The sequence below is a fragment of the Canis lupus genome, chromosome 26 (genome assembly GCF_011100685.1).
Source record: "Canis lupus familiaris isolate Mischka breed German Shepherd chromosome 26, alternate assembly UU_Cfam_GSD_1.0, whole genome shotgun sequence".
Lineage (NCBI taxonomy): Eukaryota > Metazoa > Chordata > Mammalia > Carnivora > Canidae > Canis > Canis lupus.
The window spans coordinates 37,977,266-38,004,941 of record NC_049247.1 but is presented as its reverse complement, the minus strand read 5'-3'; the positions used below and the strand labels follow the sequence as shown (position 1 = coordinate 38,004,941).

The following is a 27,676-nucleotide window of genomic DNA, read 5'->3' as shown; positions in this document are numbered from 1 at the left end:
TACTTTCTAGAATTGCTTTTTACCCTCGGAGGACAGGATGGGGATGCAGCCTCCCTAGTGGCTCACGGGACTAATACCCTTCATGAATGTAGGTTCGTTTTGGTGAACACACTTGTAGGAGCCAATCTTTAAACAAGTCCAAAATACCAAATCCGGATGCGAGCTGGGTACGTAAGAGCAGCCCACTGTTATGTCAGCATGTGGGGAGCTGAATTTTACCTTTGAACGATGTCTGGAAAGCAGGCTTATGAAGTGCATATAAAGCAAGATTTTTTTCTTTCCAAATAAGTGAGAGGCCCAATAATAGTATTCATCCAAGACCCAAATGCATGCAGCGGGGAGGAAAAAGAAGTTTTCCATATCCTGGTCCTTGGTGCGTGCTGCTAGTGAGGACGTGCTTAGGTGGTGGAGACCTGCATCCAGCTCAGGCGAAAGGGGGCCCTTCTCCCGTCAGCCCCCCACACGCCGGAGCACTGGCCGCCCTGGGGCCGCCCTGGGGCGCCCACCGTCAGGAAAGTGCTGGAGAGCAGCAGCAGCCCTGACCGCCGACGCGCGCAGGAGGAAGAGGAAGAAACAAACTCCAACTTGCTCTCCCCAGGGGACCAGGATGTCTCTCGGCGCCGATAGGTTAGCAGGCTGCGCCCTCACCTGACCCAGTGACCTGCAGGGGCCCCTGGGGACGGTCCCCACCTGTGCAGCCTGGCATCCCCCTCGGCACCTGCATCTTCATGTCCTCACCCACTTCCTGCCCTACTTTGTCCTCCTACCGCCCAGGGAACCAGGCAAGGCTCTGGGTGTCGGGAGGGGGGCGGCAGGTGGCAGCTCTGGGCGGCTGTTCCCCGGTGGGACCCCGAGGGCCGCAGCAGGGAGGAGAAGCAGCCCATGGCCCGATGCCTGGGGTCCCGGGGGGGGCAGGTTCCCCTTCTCACCGCAGAGCACCCATGGAGAGGGGCTCAGAGCCACGCAGGACCCTGCCTGGGGGTGCTTGGGGCAGCGGGTGAGCTTCGGTCAGATCCTCGTGCCCCGTGGACATTAGGAGCCCCCCCGCCCCCGCAGCCCCGCAGACATCAGGAGCCCCTCCCTGGTCCCTGGCCAGGCCCTGGTCCGTGTCACAGGCACAAAAGACACCACTTTCATTTTGAGGCATTTATTAAAACAGAAGCATCACTGGTACAGAGAAATAGTCATTTGCACTAAGTGCGGTATGAAGAGCAGAAAAGCAGTTTTAAATAGATCTTTAAAAAATCACAAAATATATCGATTAAGGCACTTTGTCCCTTCTCATGGTTTCAATAAATACGCTGTTCTCTAAAACGGCAGTGAGGCCTCCGAGGGGCCCGACTGGACTGGGAGAGGCAGTCGTGCGCTGCTGTGGCCGTTGTGTGTCATTGATTTCCAGAAGAGCTTTCATTAGCTAAGATCAGTGTTTTTTTTGTTTTGTTTTTAACTGAGAATATGACAAAAATCACAGTTTTCTCTTTGCAGTTTGTCTCTTCCAGAGAGACCCAGCTACAAGGCTACAGTGTCCTCACATGTTCTCCGCAGCGAGGAATCGGGATCAGGGCCGGGGGGCACCCGCCAGGAGGTGCAGCCAAGGACGTTAGCTGTGGGCACCGCGGGAGTCTTTGGAGCAGCGAGGTCAGCAGGGTCAGGGACTCTGGGCCTGCGGCCTCCAAGAGACTGCTGGGTACGGGCCTGGTGTGCAAGGAGCTTGGCTAAGCAGCGGGGGCCGGGGCGGGGGCGGGGGCGGCCCCTGTGCTGCACGGTGTAGACGCAGCACCAGGCTGGGGACCAAGCTCCTCGGGGCCACCAGAACTTCCTCATGACACCAACTGAGTTTGTGCAACGTGCTCAGCGGCTGGGCCCTGGGAGCCCGGGCACGGGCCGTGGGAGGCGGAGCCCCCCCAGGAGCCACACCCCGCGTAGGGCGGAGAACGGCCCTTTGCCCTCGGTCACCTGGACACGGGAGGTTGGGCGGATGGGCTCCGCTGTGGCCGTGGGCACGGCCCGACATACGCTTGGCGTGTTGGCCACCAGGGCTTTAAGGAAACCGGGGACCCGCCGAGGCCCGCGCCGTAGGGGACACACGGCGGCTGGCCCTGCAGGGCTCCCGCCCCGGCCTGCCCTGCTCCGGGGGCTCCGTCCCACCCTCGTCTCTCTGGGGCCGGCCCTAAATTAGCAGACGATCTCTAGCTCATCCTAAAACCCGCAATCAGCCACCGCGAAGCCGTTGTGCACAGAGCGTCTAATCACAGAAATGGGGGGGCCAGGGCGGCGGGAAGAGGGCGCGGCCCGGCGCCTCAGTCGCGCTTCTCCAGGGAGCCGTAGTAGTCGGTCAGCACCTTCCAGGCCTTGGGCGCCATGAAGCCGTCGGGGGGGTTCTCGCCTTCCCGCGCCAGCTTCCTCATCCGCGTCCCCGAGATGAAGTCGAACTCGTTGTGCCTGTCACGGGGGGCCACGCAGCGCACAGCGGGTGAGTCACGCGCGCCCCAGAGACACCCCGGGGGGGCTGCAGGCCCTTCCTGCAAACAGCTGCGCCTCTGGAAGGGGCGGCTCGCTCGCCCTTGGGCACAGGGGCCTGCAGAGGAGGGGACCCGGCGCAGCGGGGCTCGGGGCCCTTCTGGGCCCTGCTGTGCCCGCGGGGAGGGTCACCTGCCGCCGCCGCTCCGGGAGCAGGGAGCTGGCCCGGCCCCGAAGTCCCCCCGCGGTGCAGGTGCGAGGGGGACGGGGAGGGAGCCTGAGGGCCGCGGACGGACGCGCAGGGGCCCGGACCTCCGGGGGCACGAATCGGGGCGCCTGTCACGGTAGGGGCCCCGCCGCGGTCCGGGAGCCCGGAAACCTACCTCGCCGGGTCGTAGAAGTCCATGGCCTTCTTGGCTTTGTTGTAGGCCGCCACCCGGAACGGGATGATTTCCACGGAGGTCAGGCCAGGGGCCATGCTCAGGACCTTGCCCCCGTGGCTGGGCTCGTACAGGTCTTTCTTAGTCTCGGGGTGCGGCATCCCTGCGGGGTCCCGGCCCACGATATAGAAGTTCACCCCTGCAATCATCCGGGACCTGCAGTGCCACTGGACCTGGGGGACGGCACGCGGGAGCCGGTCAGCGCCCGCCGACTCCTGGGTCCCTGCTCACAGACTCGCTCGGCTCTGCCCTGGGAGTGACCCCGGGTCCCGGGATCGGGTCCCGCGTCGGGCTCCCCGCGGGGAGCTGCTTCTCCCCCGGCCCGGGCCCCTGCCCCCTGTCTCTGGGTCTGGGTCTCCCAGGAATACATGAAACCTTTTATTTTAGAAGGTTGGAAAGAGAGAGCCTGGAAGGTGCCGGCGTCTGCTCACGGGCCCTCCGACGTGAGCGGGAGCCCCCCGCCCCCCGCCCCCGGCCGCGCACCTCCGTGGGGCCGGCGTACAGCATCGGCGACGGGAAGATGGCCACGATGGTGGACGAGGGGTCCAGGACGCCCTCCTCCAGGACGGCCGCGTGCTGCTTCATGCGCCACTCGAGGGGCACGTCGTCGTCCTTGGTCCAGCCGCCCAGCGGGTGCAGCAGGAGCACGGGCTGCTTGTAGCCCCGGTCCAGGAGCCTGCGGCGCGTGTCCTGCATGAGCAGGGCGTGCCCGTTGTGCACGGGGTTGCGCAGCTGGAAGGCGAACACCGCATCTGGGACGGGAACACGCGAGGCCGGTGAGCAACGCACGCGGGCCCCTGGCCGCCGCCCCCGGTAAAGCCAACCCGGCCTTGCGGCCCAAGGGGAAGGCAGGGGGGCGGCTCTGGCCTCGGGGTGGTGAGTTCGAGCCCCTCGGTGCGCGTGCAGATCACGTAAAAATAAACATAAAACATTCTTAGAGGAAAGGAAACCGCTCCGTTTACTGTGCACTCACTAGGCCACTTGCTTTTGAAAACCATCCTCGGTCTCCACCGGAGTCCCCGGGGGTTCCTTGCTTCCTCGGAGGGGCCCACGGGCGGGACACAGGCAGGAAGCCCTAACGGGGAGCCGGCCCCACAGAGGAGCCCCTGGGGGCCCGGGGGCTCCCCCGCCCAGGTTGTGCTCGCTCTCCTCCGTCTCTCACTCTCTCTCCCTCCCAAAGAAATAAATATAATCCTTAAAAAAGAAAAAAGAAAGGAAGCCGCGTGCTGCCAAGCGTGGCTCAGGCTGAGCCGACCCTGCGTCTCCGCCCGCGACAGTCTCTGCGACCTAAAGACCTAAAAACAGATTTCACCTTCACTGCAAAAAAAAAAAAAAATCTTCAAAACAACTCCGCTTGGTGGTGGGCTCCTGAGAGGCTTCATCGTTCCTTCTGGAGTCCATGAAATGGTGTAAAACACCATCATGATCCTATGATCCTATCCTGACTTTTTCTCTCCCCTTTTCAAAACTGCGTGAAAGCCTTCCGGCCTCTGGGTCTCACCGCGTCCCCACGAGGCACCTGTCACCTCCGGGGTGGGGCGCGCCAGAGACCCCCGCTTCTAGACACAGAGGTACCTTGCGGTTTTAAGAACAGTTTTTATCATTTATTGTGTTTCCCCAAACTATGCTGCACCTGCTGCTCTGCAATTTGTGTTTATGCCTGATAAACACGCGGCGGGTATTTCTCTGCGTGGGGGCCCACGTCTAAGCGCCGCACGCTCTCCCTGCACGTGATGTACTCCACCCTCCAGGATGCAGCACCTGGGGTCGGCACGCACCCGGACGGGGCCTTTGAGCCTCCCAAGACTATCGACGTGCGGTTCCTGGTGTCTCCGACCGTAATCAGAGGGTGGCGAGGAGCCCCAACCGGGACCCGGGAGCCCCCCACCTACCGGCGTTCATCTCTTTACACTTCTGCTTGAGCTCCAGGGGCGTCAGGCGGTACTGGTCCAGCCCATCGTTCCAGCGTATTCTCTCCAGCACCTGCAGGTCTCCACCAACCAGCCAATCCCCACTTTCCATCACCATCTGGAAAGACCATTGGTCAAGTTGTTAGACAGGAGTGTCGACTTCTAGTTTGTCTGAACAACGTTTTCTCAGACTTTTTGGTCTCTCGAGTCCCATACACATAATCTCCGTTTTGGGAGAGAGAGAGCGGGGCAGGGGCAGAGGGCGAAGAAGAGCCCCAGCAGCGTCCCCACTCAGCACCGACCCACGACCTGAGCCCAAACCGAGAGCCGGACGCTTAAGGCGCAGAGCGCCCCGGGCCGGGCGCCCCGTCCCCAAGAGCACCCTTGGCAGGAAGGCGGCCCCGGTTTCCTGCGCGAGCCTGGCGGTGAGGGGTTCGAGGCGCGCGGAGCCGGGGCGCCCGGCCGAGAAGGGGCAGGTCGGGGTCGGGGCCCCCGCCTCCCGAGCCTCCCCGGGGACCGCGGCTCGCACACTCCTGACGCAGCGGCGCTCCCTGGACTGGCCTCTCGGGCCCGGGTGGACACGCGGGGTTGGCCGGGCGGGTGGCTCTCCAGCAGGTGACGCCCGCTAAGCTCAGCCTGGAAGGAGGCGCCCGCAGGCGGCTTCCTCCCTAGTTCTCTCCGATTCGAACGTGCAGAGAGCAGCAGTTCGCAGCCTCATCCACGTCCAAGGCTAAGCACAGGCCGACTCGCTGAAAGCTTCTTTTTCTCGAACCGTCTTCGACTAGGGCGCCCAGACCCCTCGATGGGGAAAGAAGGGCGTCGAGGAAACCGGACGCTCACACGCAAAGGACTAGAGCGAGAGCCTTGCCGTGCAGCCTGCGAGGAAATGCACCCCACCCGGGCTAAGGCCCTGCACGCGAGCTCTGAAACCTCGAGGTTCCTGGAGGAGGGAGACGCGGGGGTTACCCCCAACGCCCTCGCCTGGGAAGGAGGCTCTGGGGAGCAGTGAGCGGGGCTGGTGCTCGGGGGTCCGCCTGCAGGTGGAGGTCATGGCCTGTGCACCTGCAGCTCCAGAATTCCCCGCACTGCGCTTCCTCCGCCGGCCTGCCTTTCTGGGGTGGGGGGGGGGCGGGGGTGAGGGTCACAGAGCCGGGCAGCCCTGGTTCTGGGGACCCACCAAGTGAGCGGGCTCTGCGGCGGGCAGGCCGGGGTCTCTGACCTCCAGCCCAGGGCGCCCCCGCGGCGCAGGGAAGTCCGCGCACAGCAAAGGCGGGTGGGTTGCAGGCCAGGAGCGCACTGTCCCCACAGCACCGTGTCCTGGCACAGAACCTAGGGGTTCGGACTGACCTTCCAGGTCACGCTCCAGGCGCCGCCGGCCGAGACCAGGACAGAACACGTGCGGGCTTCCCTTGTGCCCACCCTGGCCCCTGCCGGGGGTGGGGGGGACTGGCGGGAAGAGTGGGCGCCCGAAGGGAAGGGTGGGACGGAAGGACGAAGACCCCCGGTTATGTCCCAGGGGGTGCGGTAACCCGTGGTGGACGCGAGGGGGCTCCCGCTATTGCTCTGTGGGGCGGGGGGGGGGGCACCTTCCCCCAACGTGGTTCCGCCTCAAGATGCTGAACCAATGCTTTTGGCATTTCTGGGGTGGGACAAAGGGCGTCTGTGTCCCCGGGTGCTCCAGCTGTCCCCAGGCCGGAGCTGTGGGTACAACAGCAGGAGAAATCATTGCCCGAGAGCCTCCCGAGGCTTCTCATCCGGGCGACTGGGGGGGACGTGGAGGTCGGGCCTGAGGGTGGGAGGACGAAGGTCAGCCTCCCTTCTCGGGTCACCAACCGCAGTGACCACAAAGAAACACGGGCCCACCAAGGCCCAGAACACAAGTCCTCCGGCGGCCCCGGGTCCGGCAGCTTCGAGGCCAGCCGGGGCCTCGCGGACCACCCGACAGACGACCCGGCGCCGGTGCGCAGGGCGGGCACTGCAGCCAGCGCGGGGCTCTGTGCTCACTAACCGCCGGTGTCCGGGCCTCGACAGAGCCCTTCCCACCTTTGCCACACTACACGCGGCGAGAAACAAGACCAAATATTCGCTCAACAGATTCCAGTAGGTTCGTTCCAACATCCACTCTGCAGGGCCAGGAGCCGGAAGAGGTCCTGGAGTCACGCGGACTCTGGCGCCTCCTTGGACGTGGCTCGTAACGGTTCCACCCTCCGGCTCTGCTCTGGGGTGGGGGACGGCTTTTCCCTTCAGTGTCACAAACTTTCCTTTATGGGAAATGAGGTGCGCCCAGCAGCCCACGATAGTCCCACCCCCACCTCCACCCCCACCGAGCAGAAGTCAGGAGGAGGTTTCGCCGAGTTTGCCTTTGGGCAGGACAGACTCAAAACGATCCCCACCAGAGGGTTAGGATCTTAAACATCCACCGATGAAAATGTGCTATTTCCCCCCGAAACTCGGCCACTATCCGCGCTGATTTTCGTTTACTGAAGGGATGTCACCGACCCCCGCAACTGGCCACAGAGCACGCGCTTGAGTCTCTTTCGGGCTGTTGGCCGGACCCATGCCCCAGTGAATTTTCGAGACGGAAGAGCACGGCAAGCTCCGGTTTGGGGGCACAGCCGTGGCTCTGATTTCTGGTCTTTACTCAAGACGCCAGACCAAGTCACCCACCCGGGGCAGCTGTGTCCCTCCCACTGAGGGAGCCAGCCTGGCAGCATCTGGCGACCCAGCGGGTCGTTCAGAGCGGCCCTCAGACGGAAACGCACCTCTACCCCTTTCTAAAAAGATCTCCGAAGGCAAGGGCTGCCAGGCCTCCACCTGAGCCCCGGCCTTTCCCAGGCCCTCGTGATGGGATAAAAAGGAAAGAGACCAAGAAAGCCCTCCCACGGGTCTTGCCGCCTACCTTGATATGCGGGTGTTTCGCACACATCGTCCCCCACACGCGGGAACACCGCTCCTCCTTCCTGTGTTCGTAGAACTCGGGGTCCCGTAAGATAGCCACTCGCCGTCCCTCGTACGTCAGGACAAACTCGCTGCACCCCTCCAGCCGCGTCTTGTCGTCCGCAGACACGGGCAGTACGATGGGGATGCTCATGTTGATCACCCCATCTGTAGGAAGAGCCAGGTGACCAGTGACCATGGGATGCCAGGTGTGCTGTGCTTGAAGGGTGCGCACAGCGTCCATCCCAAACCTTCCCTGCAAAGGGCAGGAAGCCCTCAACCCCACACGGCTGCGTTGGCCACACCAACTTCTCGAGAGTCTGGGATGACAAGTGCCTGAGATGCTCCTCAACGCAAGAGACGGGGCATTTGTGCTAAGTGGGCTGAGTTTCAAGTCGCGGAGGTGGCTTCAGGGAGTGATCTAATTTGGGGGATGAGGAAGGGGCATCTCCCTTCTGAGTTCCCTTTTGAAAGCGTGGTCCTGACCTCAACACACCGGAGAGTGTGATGACTTTAAGAAGCCAATTACACAAAACTAAAGGCTGGCCAACAAACCCAGACAAAAACCTTCTAGTCTTTCTTGGAAATGAACCTTGTAAGAACATTGGCAAGTCTCTTATATTATCTCTTTAGGCTCTAATTGTGCTACCGACACACCTGTCCTGAAAGAGAAAACAAAACTCAGACAACGAACACTAGCAGAGAGGACCCCAGGCCAGCGGTCCTGCCGGCGTTGTCAGTCTACTGTGGTCCCGGCTCAGCATCACCTCTTACGCGGCGCTGAGAACACTCCCCGGGGGATCACAGCCCTTGCTAGCTCAGCTGCAGTCGGGACCCGTCAGTCAGAAAACACGGAGGAGGGAAAACCATGTAAGGCTGATTTACTAAAGTTCCCGCATTGACTTGGGAGAGTGATCACACTCCTCCCCCCTCTACACTAAGTATCTTGCTCTAAAAGGATCGTAAGTAAAAAAAAAAAAAAGGATCGTAAGTAAACCAGCATTCTGGGTCCTCAGGAAAAAGCACAACTGGGCCTTCCTTTTTTTTTTTTTTTTTGTTGCAGGAGTAGAATTCAGTGATTCATCCCTTACGCACAACCGCCAGTGCTCATCACAAGTGTGTCCCCCAATCCCCATCCCTCACCCGCCTGTCCCCTGCCCACTCGCTTCCAACAACCCTCAGTCTGTTCTCTATCGTCAAGAGTCTCTTACGGTTTGCCTCCCCCTTGTTCCCCCGCCCCCGTGTTCATCTGTTTTGTATCTTAAATTCCACACAGGAGTGAAATTGTACAGTATTTGTCTTTCTCTGACTTATTCCACTTGGCATTGTACTCTCGAGATCCACCTATGTCATTGCGAATGGCGAGATCTCGTTCTTTTTTATGGCTTTTTTATGGTTTTTTTTTTTTATATTCCATTATATATGATGTGTGTACACCGCATCTTCTCTGTCCACTCATCAGTCAACAGACACTTGGGCTGTTCCCACAGCTCGGCTGTTGTAGATAAAGCCGCTGTAAACACCGGGCCGCACGTGCCCCTTTGAGTCCGTACCTTCGTATCTTTGGGGTAAATCCCCAGCAGTCCGATTGCTGGGTCCTAGAGCAGCTCTATTTTTAACTTTTTGAGGACCCTCCACACTGTTTTCCAGAGTGGCTGCCCCCGTCTGCATTCCCATCAGCAGTGCAGGGGGTCCCCCTTCTCCCCATCCTCGCCAACACCTGTCGTCTTGTGGTGTTAATTTTAGCCATTATGGCAGGTGGGAGGTGGGGTCTCATCATGGCTTTGAGCTTAACTAGGCTTTTTTTTTTAATTTTTATTTATTTATGATAGTTACAGAGAGAGAGAGAGGCAGAGACACAGGCAGAGGGAGAAGCAGGCTCCATGCACCGGGAGCCCGATGTGGGATTCGATCCCGGGTCTCCAGGATCACGCCCTGGGCCAAAGGCAGGCGCCAAACTGCTGCGCCACCCAGGGATCCCTTAACTAGGCTTTTTAAAAGGAAAACAGGAATGATGAAAACAACACCAGCGATAAACGATACCTTCAGAACTCCACCTTTCCATCTGGTAAGATGTAGAAGTTTATGTATGTGCGTATGTTTATTCTCGGTTCTATAACTATCAATCATCATAGCCTGAAATCAAATTCATGCATAATCAAACCAAGCACAATCCAGCCAGGTGCCTCCGTTTAAATTGCACCTAAAATCAATTAATTTATCCTTTGACAATTAAAAATGTCTTATAAATGCAATAGGGAAAAAAAAAATCCAGATTTGCGAACTGAGGACCAACACTCAGCAGAAGTAATTAGCAGAAAGGATCATGCATTTTTTTTTTTAAGTCTCAGGGACAGAATGTACAACAATAATTTAGAAACGAGTTTACTTTGTCAGCCAAATACGACATTATAAACAACAGCTGCATCTGATCCAGAAGTTTCCTGTTATTTGGACTCTAACAGAAGAATTTGGCATTATTATTCAATTATAACTGATGGATCATGAACTGTTAACAATTTCAACTGATTCATTTGGATTTTTTTTTTTAATTATGTTGTTAACCATTTCCAATTAATGTAAGTATCTCATTATAATGATTTAACTACTTGGAAAGTTGAAGTACATACCAGGAAGGGCCATGCCTAGAGAGACACAAACACAAGAAACATGTTTTCAGCTCTCCACCGAGATGATCTTAAAGCAACAATGTCAGAGAACAGATTCCTACTACAACACGCCCCGCATACGACGTATAAGATGTCCCGGGCTCCTTGCTACTGCTCTAAAGAATATACGACAGCAAAAAACTAGTGAAACCAGAATTTGTACCGAATGTTGCTCAGGGCAATCCAGAAGCATGACTCTGATGATTATCTGTTTTGAAATAATTATAACACATGTCAGTAGCACCTCCAGCTTCAGCGAAGAGTCGTCTCTCACACATACGTGACGCTACGACTACTATTCAGGAGTCCCAAACCAGGCCCTGGCAGGTGAAGAAGCTAACTGCTACTGGAACATTCTAGAATCCCAGACGTGGGACGCCCGGGTGGCTCAGTGGTTGCACATCTGCCTCCGGCCCAGGGCGTGATCCTGGAGTCCCGGGATCAAGTCCCATGTCGGGCTCCCTGCGTGGAGCCTGCTTCTCCCTCTGCCTGGGTCTCTGCCTCTCTCTCTCTCTCTCTCTGTGTCTCTCATGAATAAGTAAATAAAATCTTTAAAAAAAAAAATCCCAGACGTTTTAGAGGACATGGAAGTAAACCTCGCAGAGCAAGTACAGAAACTGGAACCAGAATAGCTTGGATTTGAATCCAGGCTTCACGTGAGTTACTAATATCCTCAAAGTAGTGCTATCTGGATTGAATGTGACCCTGCGTCCAACGCTGGGGTCAGAACACATTGGGGCTGAATAAATGGCGGTGGTGGATATGGGAAGTCAGCGCTGGGGGCGACTTCTCGTCAAATGGTCAGGTCTCGGGGATCCCTGGGTGGCGCAGCGGTTTAGCGCCTGCCTTTGGCCCAGGGCGCGATCCTGGAGACTCGGGATCGAATCCCACGTCAGGCTCCCAGTGCATGGAGCCTGCTTCTCCCTCCGCCTATGTCTCTGCCTCTCTCTCTCTCTGTGACTATCATAAAAAAAAAAAAAAAAAAAAAAAACACCAAATGGTCAGGTCTCGTGAGGCCTCGGTGTTGTGACTCTGCTTGGATGCCACCCGTCAAGAACGTGAGTTTGAGGTTCCATTTTCCATCTAGATGAGATATTCACGGCTGGAAGATGGGTGACAGCCTCCAACTATCTGTCCAGTGGAAAGCAAGGTGGTGAAATGAACCAACATGAAAGTAGGTCCTTGGGTGACATTGGGACTAACCTCGTGTAATCGTCAGAAACACTTAAAAAAAATGTTTTTTTTCTTTTCCTTTTGGATTAAGTAGCCTTTTTTTTTTTTTTTTTTTTGGCTCTTCTTTGTTTTGCTTTTTAACTTCAGGGGAACTTTTGAGAAAATTAAAACCAACAAAGTCTTTTTGGGAGACCCGGGCCAAATTTGAAAAGAGACGCTGCCTGCCGATTGCAGGTGATCAAGAAATGTGCAACTGTTTGACGGCAGATGACGCCGGCTACATGTCTGTGGCCCCAGAAACCAGATTTTCAGTCGGCGGCGACTCAAACTTCCATGAACTGATTAAAGTTAAATGATATCCCTATGAATGAATGAGAGCTCACTCGACCTTCTGAGATACACAAATATCACTTTTTTTGGACTTTAACTGTGTCCACACAGCGCAGAAGCCTCCAGGGAGCCGCTGGGACTGTCGTGCGGTGGGACGGGCGGTCCCTCCAGGTGCCCCCAGGCAGGGCCGCCGTGCGGGTGGGAGCCGGGCCGCGCCACCCCTCCCGGAGGAGCCCATCTTCATCCAGTTGCGCGCATGCATCGCTGCAGATCTCACTGACATGACAAATTATTTCGCTTTTTAACAAAGAGGCTAAGGGACCTGGGTGGCTCCGCCGGTGGAGCGCCCGACTCTTGGTGTCGGCTCAGATCATGATCTCAGGGTCCTGGGACCGAGACCCGCGTCAGGCTCCAGGCTCAGCGGCGTCTGCTCGCGACTCTCTCTCCGTCTCTCTCCGCCGCCCCCCAGATAAATAAACCACATGTTTTTTTAAGAGGCCGGACGATGACTGATGTGGGGAGAAGAACCCTGTACCGGGGCTCAGAACACGGGCCGTCCGGTGTGCAGGGCCAGTCTGCTGACACAGGGAACCTCTACTACGGGACCGTCGGGGTCATAGGCACAGCTGTCACTCGGGGCAGGGCCTGGGGCCGCCACCTCACTGGGCTCCGGAGCTGCTCGAGTCCCCACCACAATGTCCTGCCTCTGCACAGACAGACGGACACACGGCCGAGCGCAGAACGGTGCCTCCCCGGTGTCGGTTTCCGTTACTTGGGGTACAGAGGGGTGGGGGCGGCTTTGGGACGGCGGGGGGGGGGCTTGCGCATCCTCAGGGCCCCCGGGGCTGCAGAGTCGGGTCCCAGACAGCTGACCCCAGCCGAGCGTCCCCGCCAGGAGCCGGGAGTCCGGGGCCCGAGGTGCGGCTGTCTGCTCCGGCGCGCGGTGGCCGCTCGCAGCTCAGGAAGGGACGCGAGGCCGCCTGCGTGTGGTCCCGGCCCAGCAGGCAAGCGTGGGGCTCGCAGGCCCAGCGCCCCAACATCCTCACGCGGCGGCGGGCGGGCCCCGGGGAGGCCGGCCAGAGGGGGAGCGGCCGCGGGGCCTCAGCTGGGGGCGGCGACACGGGGCCGGGACCTGCCTGGAGCCCGGCCGAGTGTCACAGGCTCGGTGCCGCCGGGCCACCACCCGCGGGGGCTCCCAATGCGTGGGCCCCGCTTGACGAGCTCAGGGTGCGGGGAGGAGGCGACCACAGGCCGGGCCCAGGACTCGGGGCCCCCGCATGGCCCGGGGGTGCAGCCCCTCTCACGTGCCCACTGAAGGACCCGGGCCCCAAGGTCCTTGCCCCGGCTGCCCGGCCGCCCCACAGCGCAGAGGGCTCCTGGCCGCCCCCCTCCACCCGCCCCCCCGGCTCCGAGCAAGTGGAGCAGGACGGATGGGACCCCCTGGCTTGGCCTGCCATGAACCCTTGGTTTTCGGATCCTTACTTTCACGTAGTCAATAATCCTTAGAGGCTAACAAAAAAAAAACACTTTTTTTTGCATTCCTAACGGTGGACCCTACACATGATGGAATCAGACCACCCCAAGCCCTCTAAGGATCCCCACAGTAAGACTGTGAACCAAGAATCGATACCAAAAATGAACATTTCCTGTTCCCGCGAACGCTGCCGATCACCAATTTTTTCCTCTAATAACGAGGAGGAAGAAACGAATCGGCAAAGCCCGTACCGTCCAGCAGGGTGTCGAAGTGGATGGCCTGCAGGTACTCCTTCTCCCGCATGAACCCCCGGAGGGGAGTGGCCCAGCCTTCGCTCAACACCTGGACCCACTGAAGATCCAGCTGCAAAACACAAAAGCAGGTGAACGTTTCCACGCGCCCTGTTCCTCCGCCTCCTGGCCCCAGGGCAGGCCCCTCTCATTCCGCCGTCAGGACAAGGAAGGCAGCTCCACTTTGAGGCTGACCCAGGATCTAGGGTGGGGGAGGCGGGTAGGCTGGAGTCCAGAACCTTCCTCCTGCAGAGTGGTGATGGAAGGTTGGGGTGACCCACCTGAACACCCCAGGGCGCACACGTCCTTATCATGTGCAACCGGGTTAACATTTGCTGTTCCTTCTTTCCCTTTTTTTTCCCTACAAAAATTCCGGTCTGGCCACATATTTTCACCAAATGTACTAGTTAGTTGAAATTGGGAAATCACTGACTCTCAAGGTCCAAAATTCTTAGCATGACACTGAAAGCCCTTCAGGCTCTGGCCCGCTGGCTCATTTTAGAGATTTCCACCTCCTCCCACCTGAAAATTCCTAGTCCTCCTTTAGGCCCCGAAGCATGGGTCACTGCTCTGAGGACATTTCCTGCCACCTCGAGACCCCCCTCCCCCAAATTATTAGAATATTTGAGCTCCTTTTGTACCTTTCAGCCCATTTGATTGCAACTCCCAGCACTGGGATTATAATTACGTGTTGCTCATTTGCCCGGAGCATTGGAGCACTCAGCACGTATTTTGTAGGGTCGGGGGGCTCTGCTTATAAATGTCATGACTTATTAGAGTATGAATGAGCTGACACAGGTTCCCAGCTTACTTCGCGTCTCATAAAAATGTCCGGGGTTTATGAGGGATCAACAAAAAGTCACTGGGGAAGATCTGACCGCTTGGTAGGGACCAACGAGTCCTGACCCACAAACAGGCAAAGGCAGCTGCTGTGCACTTGCTGGGGCTGCATCCTACACGGTCTGGGCAGTGAAACCAATGTGACCAAAGCGGTCCACACCTTGTCCTTTGGCCGGGCTATGCTCCCCCCCACCCCATTAGGAAAGAGTGGGATTTGCAGAGTAGAAAAAGATTCATATCACTTTAGATCAGGGTGGCTTTTTGTTTTCTCCAAATTCCTCCTCGATTGTCCAAAAACACACTTTTCTTTTCTTTCTTTTTGTTTTTTACTTGCACTCTGGACAAACTTCTCTCAGCGGCACCAACAAATCAATACTGCCCGGTGCCTGCCGGTTGGCATGACCGAAGATGCCAAGTTACCTTCCCAGCCTGCCTCTGCCCGTGGCATCGGTCAGCGACCTTGTGGCAGCTCTTGGTGAGAGATTTGCTGGGAAAGAGGTTCTAAAAAAAAAGGGAGTGGGGGAAAGGGGGGCGCCTCGGGGGCTCCGGGGTTGAGTGTCTGTCTGCCTTGGGCTCAGGGCGTGACCCCGGGGTCCCGGGATCGAGTCCCGCATCGGGCTCCCCGCAGGGAGCCTGCTTCTCCCTCTGCCTGGGTCTCTGCTTCTCTCTCTGTGTCTCATAAATGAATGAATAAAATCTTTAAAAGAAAAAAAGGCAAAGATGAAGTGTTTTTCTTAGGGACGTTGCATTTCCTTCATCTGTACCTTCCTTATTATCAAGAGTCACTTTAGTATCAAGAGACGGACTATGATGAGGGATGCGGGGCCGGGTTCGCCCGCGGCCGGCCTGCAGCGTCCTACCTTGGTAATTGCTAGGGAAGGCAGCGCCTCGGCCTCAGCTCGGACCTGGTCAAGCTTGTTTTCAGGCACGAAGAGTTCATGGATGCCTTTCATTACAGTGTGCGGTACGATGTTCTGAAATGAAGCAGAATCGGCAACAACTTGAAAGGGAAACTGCGAAAAGACTGCTTTGGGAAATGAATGATCTTTCATGGCTTTATTCAATTAGAGAGAGAGAGAGAGAGAGGGTCCACCCACCTGCTCTTGCAGGAGCTCCACCACCTGCTGGACACAGTCACTCACTGAGGACAGGTTGGTTTTAAGCACAAGCTCGGGAGTTTCGGGTTTCTCATAATCAGAATCAATACCCGTAAACCCTGCAAGGCACAGGGGCAAAAACCACATTGGCACCAACAGAACAGTCTTTTTTTTTTTTTTTTTTTTTAAGATTTTCTTTATTTATTCATGAGAGGCAGAGAGAGAGAGGCAGAGACACAGGCAGAGGGAGACGCAGGCTCCATGCAGGGAGCCGGATGTGGGACTCGACCCCGGGGCTCCAGGATCCTGGGCTGAAGGCGGCGCTAAACCCCGGAGTCCCCCGGGCTGCCCATAGAACAGTCATTTTACACAGCGAGGCCTAACCCACTTGGAATGATGCATTACACTGAGAATTTAGATTAGACCAGAAAGGATCACTGGCCACCCTTGACCTCTGGCCACAGGTAAAGAAACAAATAGAGTGAAAAATAAGAGTATTATATACATATTTATGCGCGTGTGTGTATATTCACAGCTGGGTCTTCAATATAGAAAGCCCCAGATTATGAGGTCCAAGCCCCCTGCAGCTGATCAGAACCCCAAAGGGAGACAAGAAGAAGCAAAAAACCCCTCGACGCACACTCGTGTATAGACACCGAGCTCGGAGGTCTGAAGTTTGTTGCTCGCGGCCGAGGGGACAGTTGTGGGAGAACACAAGCCACGTGCTGCTGCGCCCGTGGCCGTATCGACTACTCGGGGGCCCCCTAAACAGTCGTGTGCGCTGGATGCGGTTTGGGAGAAGGGTCTCCGAGGCTTCGGGCGGGTTCCCGGGGGACGGCCCGAGGCGGGGGGGGCCTGCGGCCTGGCGCTCTTACCTTTGATCTCTCCGGCGCGGGCCCGTTTGTAGAGGCCTTTCACGTCTCTGCTCTCACAGATGTTTAGAGGCGCATCGACGAATATTTCAAAGAACGGCAGCCCTGCCGATTCGTGGATTTTGCGGGCGTTCTCACGGTCCTGGAAGACACGCGAGGGGGAGGTAAGGCAGGGGTTTGGCCGTGGAATCCGTGGCGCCCGACGGCCCTGGGGAGCCCCCGGCACTGGTGCTCTGCGGGCGGGCAGGAGCCTGGGCCGCGCGACGTCCGGGTCGGCCTCCGGGGAGCACGGGCCTCCAAGGGCCGTCGGAGGAACCCGCGGAGAAGAATCTGCGAAAGGACGGGCCTGGCGACCTGAGCATCTCATTCAGAGGGCGGGTTCGGAGCCTGTGGCGTCTGACTGGGGTCCCCCAAGTGCGGTTTCCGGACAAGGGCGTCCGTGCAGCCCGTGCGACCTGGTGCTCAGACCGCGAACGGCCGGTCCCTGCAGCGAGCTGAGCCTCTGCCTCCCGGGACACGGGACACGGGCGACCACAGGGCCCTCGGCGGGCCTTGCTGAGCGTCCTCCCTCTAAGCCGGGCCAGCTGTGCGTCGGCCGGCGGCGGGGGAGGGTTCGCGTCAGCTGCCCTGGCATCTGGCATCCGCTCTTTACATAAGCAACGTTAAGTAGAGGAAATGAGGCAGCGGGAAAAGAACAGGCAGGGGAAATTGAAAATACGGCGGCCCCGGGGTCCCCCCAGCCCCTGGCACCGAGCGCGGGTCTCGGCGGCGTCGCCAATCACGGTACCTTCGCGAAAGGAGAAATGAAGCTGGTGATGCAGACCAGACCAGCATCAGCAAACAGCTTGGCCACCTCGGCAATCCGGCGGATGTTCTCCTCTCTGTCCCCGGGGGAGAATCCGAGGTTTTTGTTAAGGCCGTGCCGGACGTTGTCCCCATCGAGGGAGTAGCACGGGATGGCGTGGGACACCAGGTACTCTTCCAGGGCAAAACTTATTGTGGTTTTTCCAGCACCAGAGAGACCTGTTCATTATAATCATTGGACCTCAGGTCAAAACCCACCAAGATCTAGAAAGAGCATAGTTCACTACGCATCACGTACTTGCATTTTTTTTTTTTTTTGAACGTTGAAATAACCATCTGTCGCCTACGAGAATTAACAGCATTTCAGAGCAAGTGGGGTTCCCAAGTAGGGGGCCCGGGGGCGGGGGGGGCTACACATGGTTCTTGGTGCGTCGTATTTTGCCTGCAGAGTGTTTTTAAAGATTAGAACATGGTGCGTGCAGATCCAGACGGAAAAAAAAGCCAGATCGGGTGACCATGTTCTCGTGTCCCTGTCCCGACAGCCACCAGCTGGAACGGAGGGACGGCCAGCCCGGGAGGCTGGGAGGCCACCTTCCTTAGGGAGGCTGCCAAACAACCATCTGGCATCAGGGCTCTTTGGCTTCAAGATTTTTCCAAAATGACCCTCAAAACATGAAGACTGACCCCCGAGCCGGGCTGCGGGCATGTTTCGAGCTGCCCTACACGCTTAGGTGTCCGGGGTCTCTCCATGAGAACAGAGTTGCCGTGCGGTTTTCTTCGAAACCGTGGTTTCAAAGCACACTGGCGGGGGACGCACTTTATAATTTCTGTAGGAGGGAAATCATGGGGAGGAAGGGAGCTCTGCAGAAACCCAGTCACCCCAAAGACCTCTGGACCTGGAAAACGTAGCATTGTGCCAAGCCACCGTCAGGCAGCCCCCAGGCGCAGGAGAGGAAAAGGTAGGGGGGCGCGGAGAAGGTGCAGAGGGTGCAGGAAGGAGGGAAAAGGCCAAAAAGAGAGAGAGAAAGAGAGACAGAGAAGCAGGGACGAAGGACAGAGGGGAACGAAGACTCGGAAAGAGGGGCGCCTGGCGGGCTCAGTCGCTGGAGTGTGCGACTCCCGATCTTGGGGTTGTGAGTTTGAGCCCCACGCTGGGCGCAGAGATGGCTGGAAAAAAAGAACCAGATAAACTTAAAAAAGCGACTTGGAAGGAAAGGGGACATATGGGGGGCGAGCAAACAGTCTCCACGGCGTGCGTTCTGCTCCCCGGCCGCGGCCCTCGAGGATCCAGGAGAGGAAAGGGCTTGGGGCTGCGCCGTCCTCCGTGGGAGTCACCGTCCGACGCACTCTTAGGTTATTTGTGTCACCGAGTTTCATTTGAACACGGACGTGAGGGTATAAAGGCCTCTTGGGGGAGAAGAAATGGGGCTCCCGAAGCCCCGGCATGTCCTCTCGCACTGGGAAATGAGGGAACTAATAGAGATCTTCAATTTTGCTTCGGGTCTGGAACCTCAGAGCTGAATCGCAGGGACTGGATGACACCAGGCCGTCGGCAGACGCGTGCACTGGCTCGGCGCGGGCGCCTCTCTCCTCTCGTTGCGCCTCCATCCCCAGGGGCGGCCGCTACACCCAGCTCGGCTTACGGGCGGGAAGACTGCGGCGTAGGCAGCTCAGCCGGCTTGTCCGACGTCGCACAGCCCGTGCGCGTGGAGCTCGGGCTCTAAACCGCGTCCCTGGACTCGAAGCGTTCGGTTTCTCCTGGTCACCCTGCTCCGTAGCCCGATCTCCGGGACGTAAGAGCAGAGAATAAAGTGGGAAAAGACGGTGGTGGTGTTTGAAGAGTAAGGAAAGTCAGGGACGTCCATCCTCTAGGGTGTTTTTTTTCTCTTCCACCAGTTACCTCTTTGTTTTCGAGGCTGTTCCACACTCTATGGAGCGGCCCCCGTGTGTATGTCTTGACACAAAAATTGGGCAAACGCATGAGACACACACGTAACAGGAGGGCAGCGTCTGGAACGCAGCCGTGGTACCTGCTGCCCCTTGGCAAGGCTCTTGGGCAGGCCTGGGGAGGGGGGGCCAGGAACCGTGACAGGGAGAGCGCTGCCTTCTGGAATACGGCAAGCTTCTCGCCCGCCGTGGTCCCCAGCCTGCCAGCTGGGAGAGGGTGTCGTGCCGCGGGTGTGAAACCCAGAGGCCAAAGGCAGGTGCCTCAGGCACCAGGAAAAACCCAAAAAAGAAGGAGGCAGGTGGAGACGGGAACAGGAAAGACGGAGTAGCAGGGGTGGGTGAGGCGGGCGCCAGCCTGTCACTGGCTTCAGCATCCCCCTCAGGTTGGATAAATCAGCATTTGGGGTTTGGGTTGGTTTTTCTAAGATGTATTTATTTGAGAGAGAGAGAGAGAGAGAGGAGAGAGAGGCAGAGGAGGGAGAGAGGGAGGGGGAGAGACAAGAGCCGGGCCTCACCACCCCGCGGTCAGGACCTGAGCCGAAATGGAGAGTCGGTGGCTTAACGGATGGAGCGGCCCAGGCGCCCGCCAGACCAGCACTCGCGGGCGGGCAGTAGACGCAGCCGACCTCAGGACCTTGGTCAACACCCTTGCGTCTAAGTGAAACACCGCGTCTACGACTGCTAGGCCCTCGGACCAACCCCTGCACCTTGTGCTGAGGGTTAGGGTCACTAAGCCTTGGCTTTGACTTCCTGAGGCTCTGAAAACACAGGGCGGGGGAGAGTCACTTGGCCGCATGCGTGGGAATGAAGGACGTGTCGTTACAGGGGTGATCCTTCCGTTCGCAGGCTCTGTTGTTGTTTAATATTAAGAGAAATAGTCTCCGACCACGTAAAGACATCAGAGAACAATAGAGAGTATCTCTAAACATCCCAAACCTCACACACGGCCAAACGCTTGCTGTCAAATTAGGAAGGCCCCACGATGGCCAGTACGTGGGTTTGGGCACAAGCATGAGGATCCCGGGATCCCCCAGAGCCAAAGGGGAGGTGCCGTCATCAACGCCCCTTTTCTTGCCAAAGAGGGAGACGAGCTCTGAGCCTTCGCCTTGGGCCTTCCTCCCACTGGCGCCAGAGCCCAGGCTCCTTACCCCTGCCCTCAGCCTCGTCCCGACGTTGAAACAAACACGTCCTATGTGCAACATGTTACCCGAAGTTCCTTAGAATCGCATGTCACACACCAATTTTCAATTAAAAAAAAAAAATCTATAAACCAACACGGCATACCCGTCAGCCACACCGTGCATCCTCGGAATCCGCCCCTGGTGCCGACCACCTGTCCTCGCTTGTTCCTGCTCACGTGGTGCGCCTGATAGACGACGTTGGTGGATTTCTGCTGGCTTCCCTACGGAACAAGACCAAGCCCAGGATCGTGTCAATGAAACAATGCAATACGTAGACATGTGACGAAACGATCAAACGACAGGTGGCACGAACAGTCATCCCTCGCCGGAACTCCTCTCCTAGGACTGGCGCCCAGAGTGACAAGTATTAATTAGGAAAAGACGCTGCCCTTAGAACACGCAGCATGACCCCCTGAGCGTAGACCTTGGGGGAGACGGCCACTGACGCGCTGCGAGAGCCCTGGTTTGGGGCCATTCACAGGTGCGCAGCTCGGCCGGTCCTCGTCTCCGTAGGTGCTGCTCTTGCCCAAATCCTGCGGATGCTGCTGGAAAACAGCCCCAGGGAGGGCAGCGGTGGGCAAGCACGCGGGAGAGAGCCAGGTGAGACCCGCGCGGGACGCCCCGGGAACCATGGCAGCGAGGACCCGTGCTCGCGGTGACGGCAGCGGTATCCAGGGGGACAACCATCCCGGGGAGAAGCTGGCGGTCTCTTCTAAAGCTAAATACTTACGTCCCCAATGACTCGGCGAGCGCACGCGCAGGCCTTTACTCCAGGGAAAACACGTATCCGCAAAAAGACACATACAACTTTATTTGCACAAAAACTGCGCCTCGCCAAGTAACCATCCACGGGGAAACAGGTGACACGTGCCCGCACGCACACCCGGCCGGGTCAGAAGCGCACTTGTCCTTGGGGGTCCTTGGGAGAATATCCCCACGGCGACATTGCTCCTGGCATTGGGGAATCTGCCCTGATCTCGGAAGAATGCTTCTTGTTTGCCTACATTTGCCTTGGTACAGCAGCAACGGGCCTCAAGGATCCCTTCCCAGCGGGACGAGCAGAGCAGTGCTTTGCAAAAACTTCATTCTTCAGCTCTGTGGGCAACTGTCCTTAAGCTGCCTGTATCCACGAGCAATGAACAGTCTCCTTATACTCCGCCCACAATCTCGTCTGCTTGAAGTACATATCCTCTCGCTTGGTTCCCTCTGAACCCGAACTGCAACTGTTGAGCATCCCCATAAGAGACCTTCTTAGACTTAAAGGCAGTAATGCGATTTTCCCTTACCTATTTATTTTCTTAACCTGATTTTCTGTATTTTCCCATGGTCAATACTTGTGGAGAGTTTTAAATTTTATAAATTAAAATTCAGTTCAATTAAAAAAAACACGCACTGTTTGCTTTGGTTCGATCTCACCGAACATGTACACCCACGATGGGCTTTGGGTTATATGTAAATTTTACCAAACACCAAAAAATAGAGCCGTTAAAAAAAAAAGTAAGCCAGGGATGCCTGGGTGGCCCAGGCCGTGACCCCGGGGTCCCGGGATCGAGTCCCGTGGCGGCTTCCTGCATGGAGCCTGCTTCCCCCTCCGCCTGTGTCTCTGCCTCTCTCTCTGTGTCTCTCATGAATTAATAAATAAAATCTTAAAAAAAAAAAAAAAAAGAAAAGAGTAAGCCAACAAGGGGATACACACCCAGACTCAAGTGCTGGAATTCTCTCGCTCAAGAGACAGGCCTCGGGTCCCACTCATACCTGACGCCAGGTGTGGCCGCCCACCTGTGCACATGAGCACCGCCCGGAGCTTAATTTGTCCACAAAGGTCTTTCTTTCCCCGCCTCTTTTGGCTGTTTTCTTCTTTTTTTTCCCCCCTCCCTACAGGCAGTGATCCAGAATAAACCCTAAACTTTGTTAATCTATGGAAACTTTGTGAAGATCTTGTAAACTGCGTCCCCAACCAAGCGCTTGGTGTTCAAAACCAGATCGGAATCCGGCAGAAGGAGCTTCTCCTTTAGTGTCTAAGAGTTCGCCTCTGAACCTTTTGGGTTTTTTTTTATTAGTGGAGTCTTCATCGCAGGTGCTCATACGGGGTATCTCCCATTCCAGCAGTGTTTATTATTTTTTTTCCGGCAGTGTTTAAACAAACACAGTCTTTTCAGACGGCCGGGTCCTGGGCTTTTTGGTTCTGCAGAGAGCACTTGGTTTCTTATTTATCTTATATTTACCCTTGATTCTCTCCAAAAGGCAAACAAAATAGATGTTTTGAATGATATTTGAACTGCAAAGGGGCGGGGCAGCCAAAAACTTTGCTTTGCTGAAACCTTTACTCCCTCCGAGAGACCATATGGGGCTCGAAGCCAGGGAAAGACAGTGGCTGTCAGGAAAAGAATTCTCTCTATGGAAAACGCAGTCCGTGGTGAAGAAAGAAAATGTTTGCGTCCCTGTGGGTGTAAACCGAGCACGCAGACCCCCTTGGCACCTGCCCTCTCTCTCAGTGTCGCTCGGCACAAACCGCATAGTTGGTGGTGTACTCCTTTCCTACGTCCCCAAATAGAATTTGGCAAAAATCCCTACCTTTTCCCAGGTCGCCGGCCCAGAATCCGCCCCCCCCTCCCCCCAGCGTGTGCACGTGTGGCCTGAGCATGGGCTCTGGAGTCCAGCAAACCTGGCTTTGAAACCTGCTCTGGGATCCTGGGCACGTCAGTGACATCACAGCCTCCGCCCCCCGCTCTGTAACCCGGGCCGGAACAGTCTCCTCCTGCGGTTGCTGAAAGGACTAAATAAAAGGATTTTCTCTAGAAAGGAGCAAGGCAAACACAGCACCCAGCAGGGCGCCCAAGCTCCGGGGCGCAGGTGGCATCTGGTCTACCTGGAGAGATGGGGTAGCTCGTCTCAATCGCCCAGCGTGACAGGCGTGGGGCCTGGGGCCTGGGGACCTGGGGCTCAGCGTCAAGTCAGAGCCCGCGCAGGACGGTCCTTTGCTGCGGGAAGAGTCGCGCACGTAGCCCCACGCCACCGCCCGGCTCCAGTTCTTGTTCCCTTCCACCCAAAGCACGGCCAGGAAACACACGTTCCGCGGCGGACTCACCAGTCACCAGCTCGAGGTCTCCTCTTTGTACCCCAGACCCCCGCTCCCAGCTGGGAGCCGGCCGGCTGGGTCATGACCCCTTAGTTTGCGGCACAGGGTGGCCTTTGCCCCAGGTCGGCGTCGCGCGCTGCTGCTGCTGCGGGACCTTGTCACACGGCCCCGCCAGGTCCACCCCTCAGTCCCATTGGCAACGCGCAGGGGGAGTGCCCAGAGAGCTCCTGGGCCCCGGGGGAGGGGGGGGTGGTGCTGGCAGGAAGCCTCAGCCTTGACGCTGCGGGACTGGAGCCAGGGCCCCATGGCAGGGTCCCCGGGCGCCCGGGCAGGGCTGGTGGGGCCTGTGTCCTGGGAACGCGCTGGAAGGCGCTGGAAGGCGCTGGAAGGCAGGCGGCCAAGCAACCAGGAAGCAGGAAACCCAGCGCCAGGTTGGGGATTTCCCTGAGCCCCAAGGCTTGGGTGACACTTGCACAGTATCTGTGACAAAGGACGAGCAAGTGCTTGGAATTCTATAGCCCTGCGTCCCCAGCGGCGCTTCCCGGTCCCTCTGAACTTGGCCCTGGCGCCACCGGGCTGGTGTCACGGGGGTGGGGACGGCCGGCGCCCCACAGCTCCCCGCCTGCAAGCGGGGCCCACCGGCCAGGTGACCCGGTCTCTGCACCCGGACGCTGCGGCCAAAGCCCCAAACCCCGAGCAGCCGGGCTTCCTGAGTGGGGCCAGGTCTCACCCCTGCCTCCCCGGGGCTCCCAGGCCCAGCTGGGTCACTTCTGCGACACGCTGCCACCCCGGGGAGGACCTCATGACATCGCACATATTGGGGCTTTGGGCGCCGCGTGAAAATGTCGGGAATTCGAAACACGGTTCTCACGTCGTTTGCATGACTTAATAGCACGAGCAGCTTCAAACGGTCAATGATCATCAACGTGTGTCTTTCCTTTGATATTACTCCTTGGGGCCTGTGACCCCAAATGAAACGCCTGCGCGTAGAGTCGTGAACTGCGTCACAGCTCCCATGATGCGTCGCCGATTCACTTTCCAGGACGACAGAGCCCAGGTACCCGGCTACCCTATACTTGCTCCCAAATAATCCAACTAATCTGTTGGGTTTGCAGTTTTACTGTTTTCTCCCCCAGAGTAGTTACCGGCAAGAACAGGCATTTCCACGCAGTAAGTCACGCGTGCCATTAGTTCGCTTGTCTCTTCTCATGCAAATCAACAATCCGGACGACGACCTCATTCGCTTTTTCAAAATGCATTTTTGTTCTTTGTGTATTTTGTATAGTAAAAATTTTATTAGTCGTATACTTTTTGTTCACTTGCTTTTTTGATGTTACTTTATCGCAGATCGCGTAGATTATGACGTGTATTACACGTGCTATAGCATAGTAAATGGTATTTTAAGAATACGTAATATTCCTATTGTCTTTGATGGCTTCCGTTTGATCATCGGTTACAGCTGGACCAAACAAGCTCTTCTGACTTCTACCTATTTTGATATGATTAAATTAACTATTAATTTTATTTTATTTTTGCTACATCTGACATTCGCATGTGCTAGATGCTTATATGGATCAACTTCATTTCTTTCTTTCATTATATCCAGTGATCTCGTTATATTATAACTGATTTCCCATTACTTTCAAAAGTTTTTAATACTGTGAACCTATTTCTAGAATTCTTGCGTATTTATAATTCTTCTATGTCTGCAATTTACGTATTCTTAAGAATCTCTATGGACGTTTTCCCTTGGTGTTGTCACCTACGGTTCTGGGGGCCGTTGTTCTGTGACGTGTTTTAAAAATTCAAAGATAGGGGATCCCTGGGTGGCGCAGCGGTTTGGCGCCTGCCTTTGGCCCAGGGTGTGATCCTGGAGACCCGGGATCAAGTCCCACATCGGGCTCCCGGTGCATGGAGCCTGCTCCTCCCTCTGCCTGTGTCTCCGCCTCTCTCTCTCTCTCTCTCTCTCTGTGACTATCATAAATTAAAAACAAAAAAAAAATTCAAAGATAAAAATTCTTTCTTTAAAAACCTTTCTCAATATTAGTTTGTTCTAAAATATATTCCTCCGTGGAAATAAAATCATCCAAGTTTTCTTCACAACGTTCCAAGTGGCTGCTTCTTGCCTCGATCCGAAGAAGTCCAGGGGAGCCCGGAGACGCTTGTGGCGGGGTAACCAGAGCCCGACGGCCCTCGGGGTGGACTCGCTGCCTCTCCCCCCGTAGGTCAGCCTCTCCTTTGCCATCGGAGTCCCTTGGCTTACGTGAAGGCCACAGACCTCACCCTGGGCCATGACCACCTTTCTTACACAACCTACTCCCGTCTGGGCCTTCAACCCTGTGCACCGTCCAGAACAAACCAGCCTCCTCCGAGCTCTGGGCCCGCACTGGCCTTGCTGGTCACCCCGTAATGTCCTCTTCCCTGCGAGTCTGCGGACTCACCCCTGGACGTGTGGCCTCAACACGGAGCCTCTGCCCGTCTTGCCGTCGGCGGCGGGCTTAGCTCTCCCGCTGACCCCGCAGGAGCCTGTGTCTGCTGACAGCGCTTCCCAACTTCATCGTAAACGTCTCAAGGGGGTATTTGTTCAAGATACAGATTCCCAGGACCGACCCCCAGAGACTTGTGACTCGGTTGGCCTGGGGTGAGGCCCAAGACACCATGGCTGGCTGGCTGGTTGGCTGGTCGGTTCTGGGAGTGCTCGGATGATTGGACGCGCCGGCCAGTCGCGGGAATGCTAACCTGTGTCAGAGAATCCACGGCGACCGCGGTATTCTGCCGACGCGTCCGTCTGCCTCACCCGCCTAGGAGCTGCGTGGGCGCCGCTGCCCCCCGGACCCCGTGTCTGCTGTCTCGGGGGAGCTGACGGTTCGCTGAGCGGCTAGGAAGTGTTTGCACTCAAACTAACGTGCCGTGCCCGTGACAGCTCGTGAAACGCGATCTGTTATTCGAACGTCGATTAGGGGCAAAGGCAGAGGGCCGGGCACGGAGATGCTCTCGGAAGAAGGCGGCAGCCAGGGTGGGACGATGGGTCACAGGAACGTCGGAAATCTTTTCAAAATCTCGGCACAGTTACAGGCTGGGAGGCAGCCGCGCCGACGAGTCCCGTCAGGTGAATTCAACAATATTAATGAGACTCACCCACAGGCTCCGTGCTCAGCAGGGTCTGCTTGAGGCTCCCTCTCCGTCCCCCGCTGCCCCTCCCCTGCTCTCGTGCTCTCTCTCAAATAAATAAATAATAATAATAAATCTTTTTAAAAAAACGGCCCTACAGATAAGCAGACGTTCCGGCCCCCACGCACCTCTGTAGCCGGGAGCAGCCGAAGGCCTGCTCCACAGGTGAGGAGCACGGGCTATGAGGCAGGACTGCGGGCAGGTGCATCCTGCTGGTGCAGCTGCCAGCCACATGCCTTTGAGCGCATCACCCAGCCCCTCGGTCCTCCCCTTGCACAAGGACTGGCGATGCACAGTCGCTGCGTCCCTGAGCTGTGGGAGGGTTAGGGGAGCAAATGTACGTAACACGGCAAGGCCTGACCGAGGGTCGAGCCCTCCTGAAGGTTAGCTACGGTTAGAAGAAGAGCCGTAATGCGTGATAATTAAACTAGCTATTATTACTAATAACATAATTATAATAACAAGAATTAAGTGGCTGTTACAGCTCAGATCATCAAGGCAGCCCTGGGGCTTCCCCTGCCACGGAACAGGGCGGCGATCCCTGCAAAGGCGGGCGATCTCCGCTCTGTGAACCCCCCTCCTGCGCTGCCTTCCTGACCCCAAACAGCACGGGGCCCTCTCTCCTGGGCGCACATGCACTGTTGTGTCTACGCGCCGAAGCACATGTGACATGACCTGCCGTGGTCCGTCCTTTGTCACCTTAGAGCTTCTAAAGCCGCGCCCGAGCTCCATGAAACATCGCCTCATCGCGGCCACTTCACAGACGGCAAGACTGAGGCTCCGGGGCGGTCAGGGTGCTCCCTACTACTGCCAACAATGCCGCAGCGAACTGCCACACGCCTCGTCTCCCACGTGGGAAGATATGTCAAGGGGACGAAGACTCGGAAGCGGGATCACTAGGCCAATCGGTTGGTCATTCGTAATATGGAGACAGAGCATCAAATCGCCCTCCACGGAAGGTGTGTGCTGCTGGGAATTACCCCAGTCTACACATTCACCGTC

At 57.0% G+C, this 27,676-nt stretch overlaps 1 protein-coding gene across 2 annotated transcripts in view; it reads right to left on the bottom strand.

Annotated features, from left to right (window-relative positions):
• Positions 1 to 1,131: 1,131 nt before the first annotated feature.
• The window catches only part of PAPSS2 (3'-phosphoadenosine 5'-phosphosulfate synthase 2), a 48,747-nt gene continuing 22,202 nt past the window's right edge, over positions 1,132 to 27,676 (bottom strand). The window contains exons 2-13 of one of the 2 annotated variants that reach the window (XM_038576044.1): positions 20,528 to 20,645; positions 17,280 to 17,515; positions 16,496 to 16,634; positions 15,621 to 15,739; positions 15,384 to 15,497; positions 13,645 to 13,756; positions 10,378 to 10,392; positions 7,710 to 7,915; positions 4,793 to 4,928; positions 3,384 to 3,652; positions 2,844 to 3,073; positions 1,132 to 2,442 (exon numbers count right to left, since the gene is read on the bottom strand). In XM_038576044.1, coding sequence (XP_038431972.1) covers positions 2,301 to 2,442; positions 2,844 to 3,073; positions 3,384 to 3,652; positions 4,793 to 4,928; positions 7,710 to 7,915; positions 10,378 to 10,392; positions 13,645 to 13,756; positions 15,384 to 15,497; positions 15,621 to 15,739; positions 16,496 to 16,634; positions 17,280 to 17,515; positions 20,528 to 20,645 — 1,836 coding nt within the window. In that variant the 3' untranslated portion in view covers positions 1,132 to 2,300. The remainder of the gene's footprint in view (positions 2,443 to 2,843; positions 3,074 to 3,383; positions 3,653 to 4,792; positions 4,929 to 7,709; positions 7,916 to 10,377; positions 10,393 to 13,644; positions 13,757 to 15,383; positions 15,498 to 15,620; positions 15,740 to 16,495; positions 16,635 to 17,279; positions 17,516 to 20,527; positions 20,646 to 27,676) is intronic. The other variant, XM_038576045.1, reaches the window with a different exon arrangement.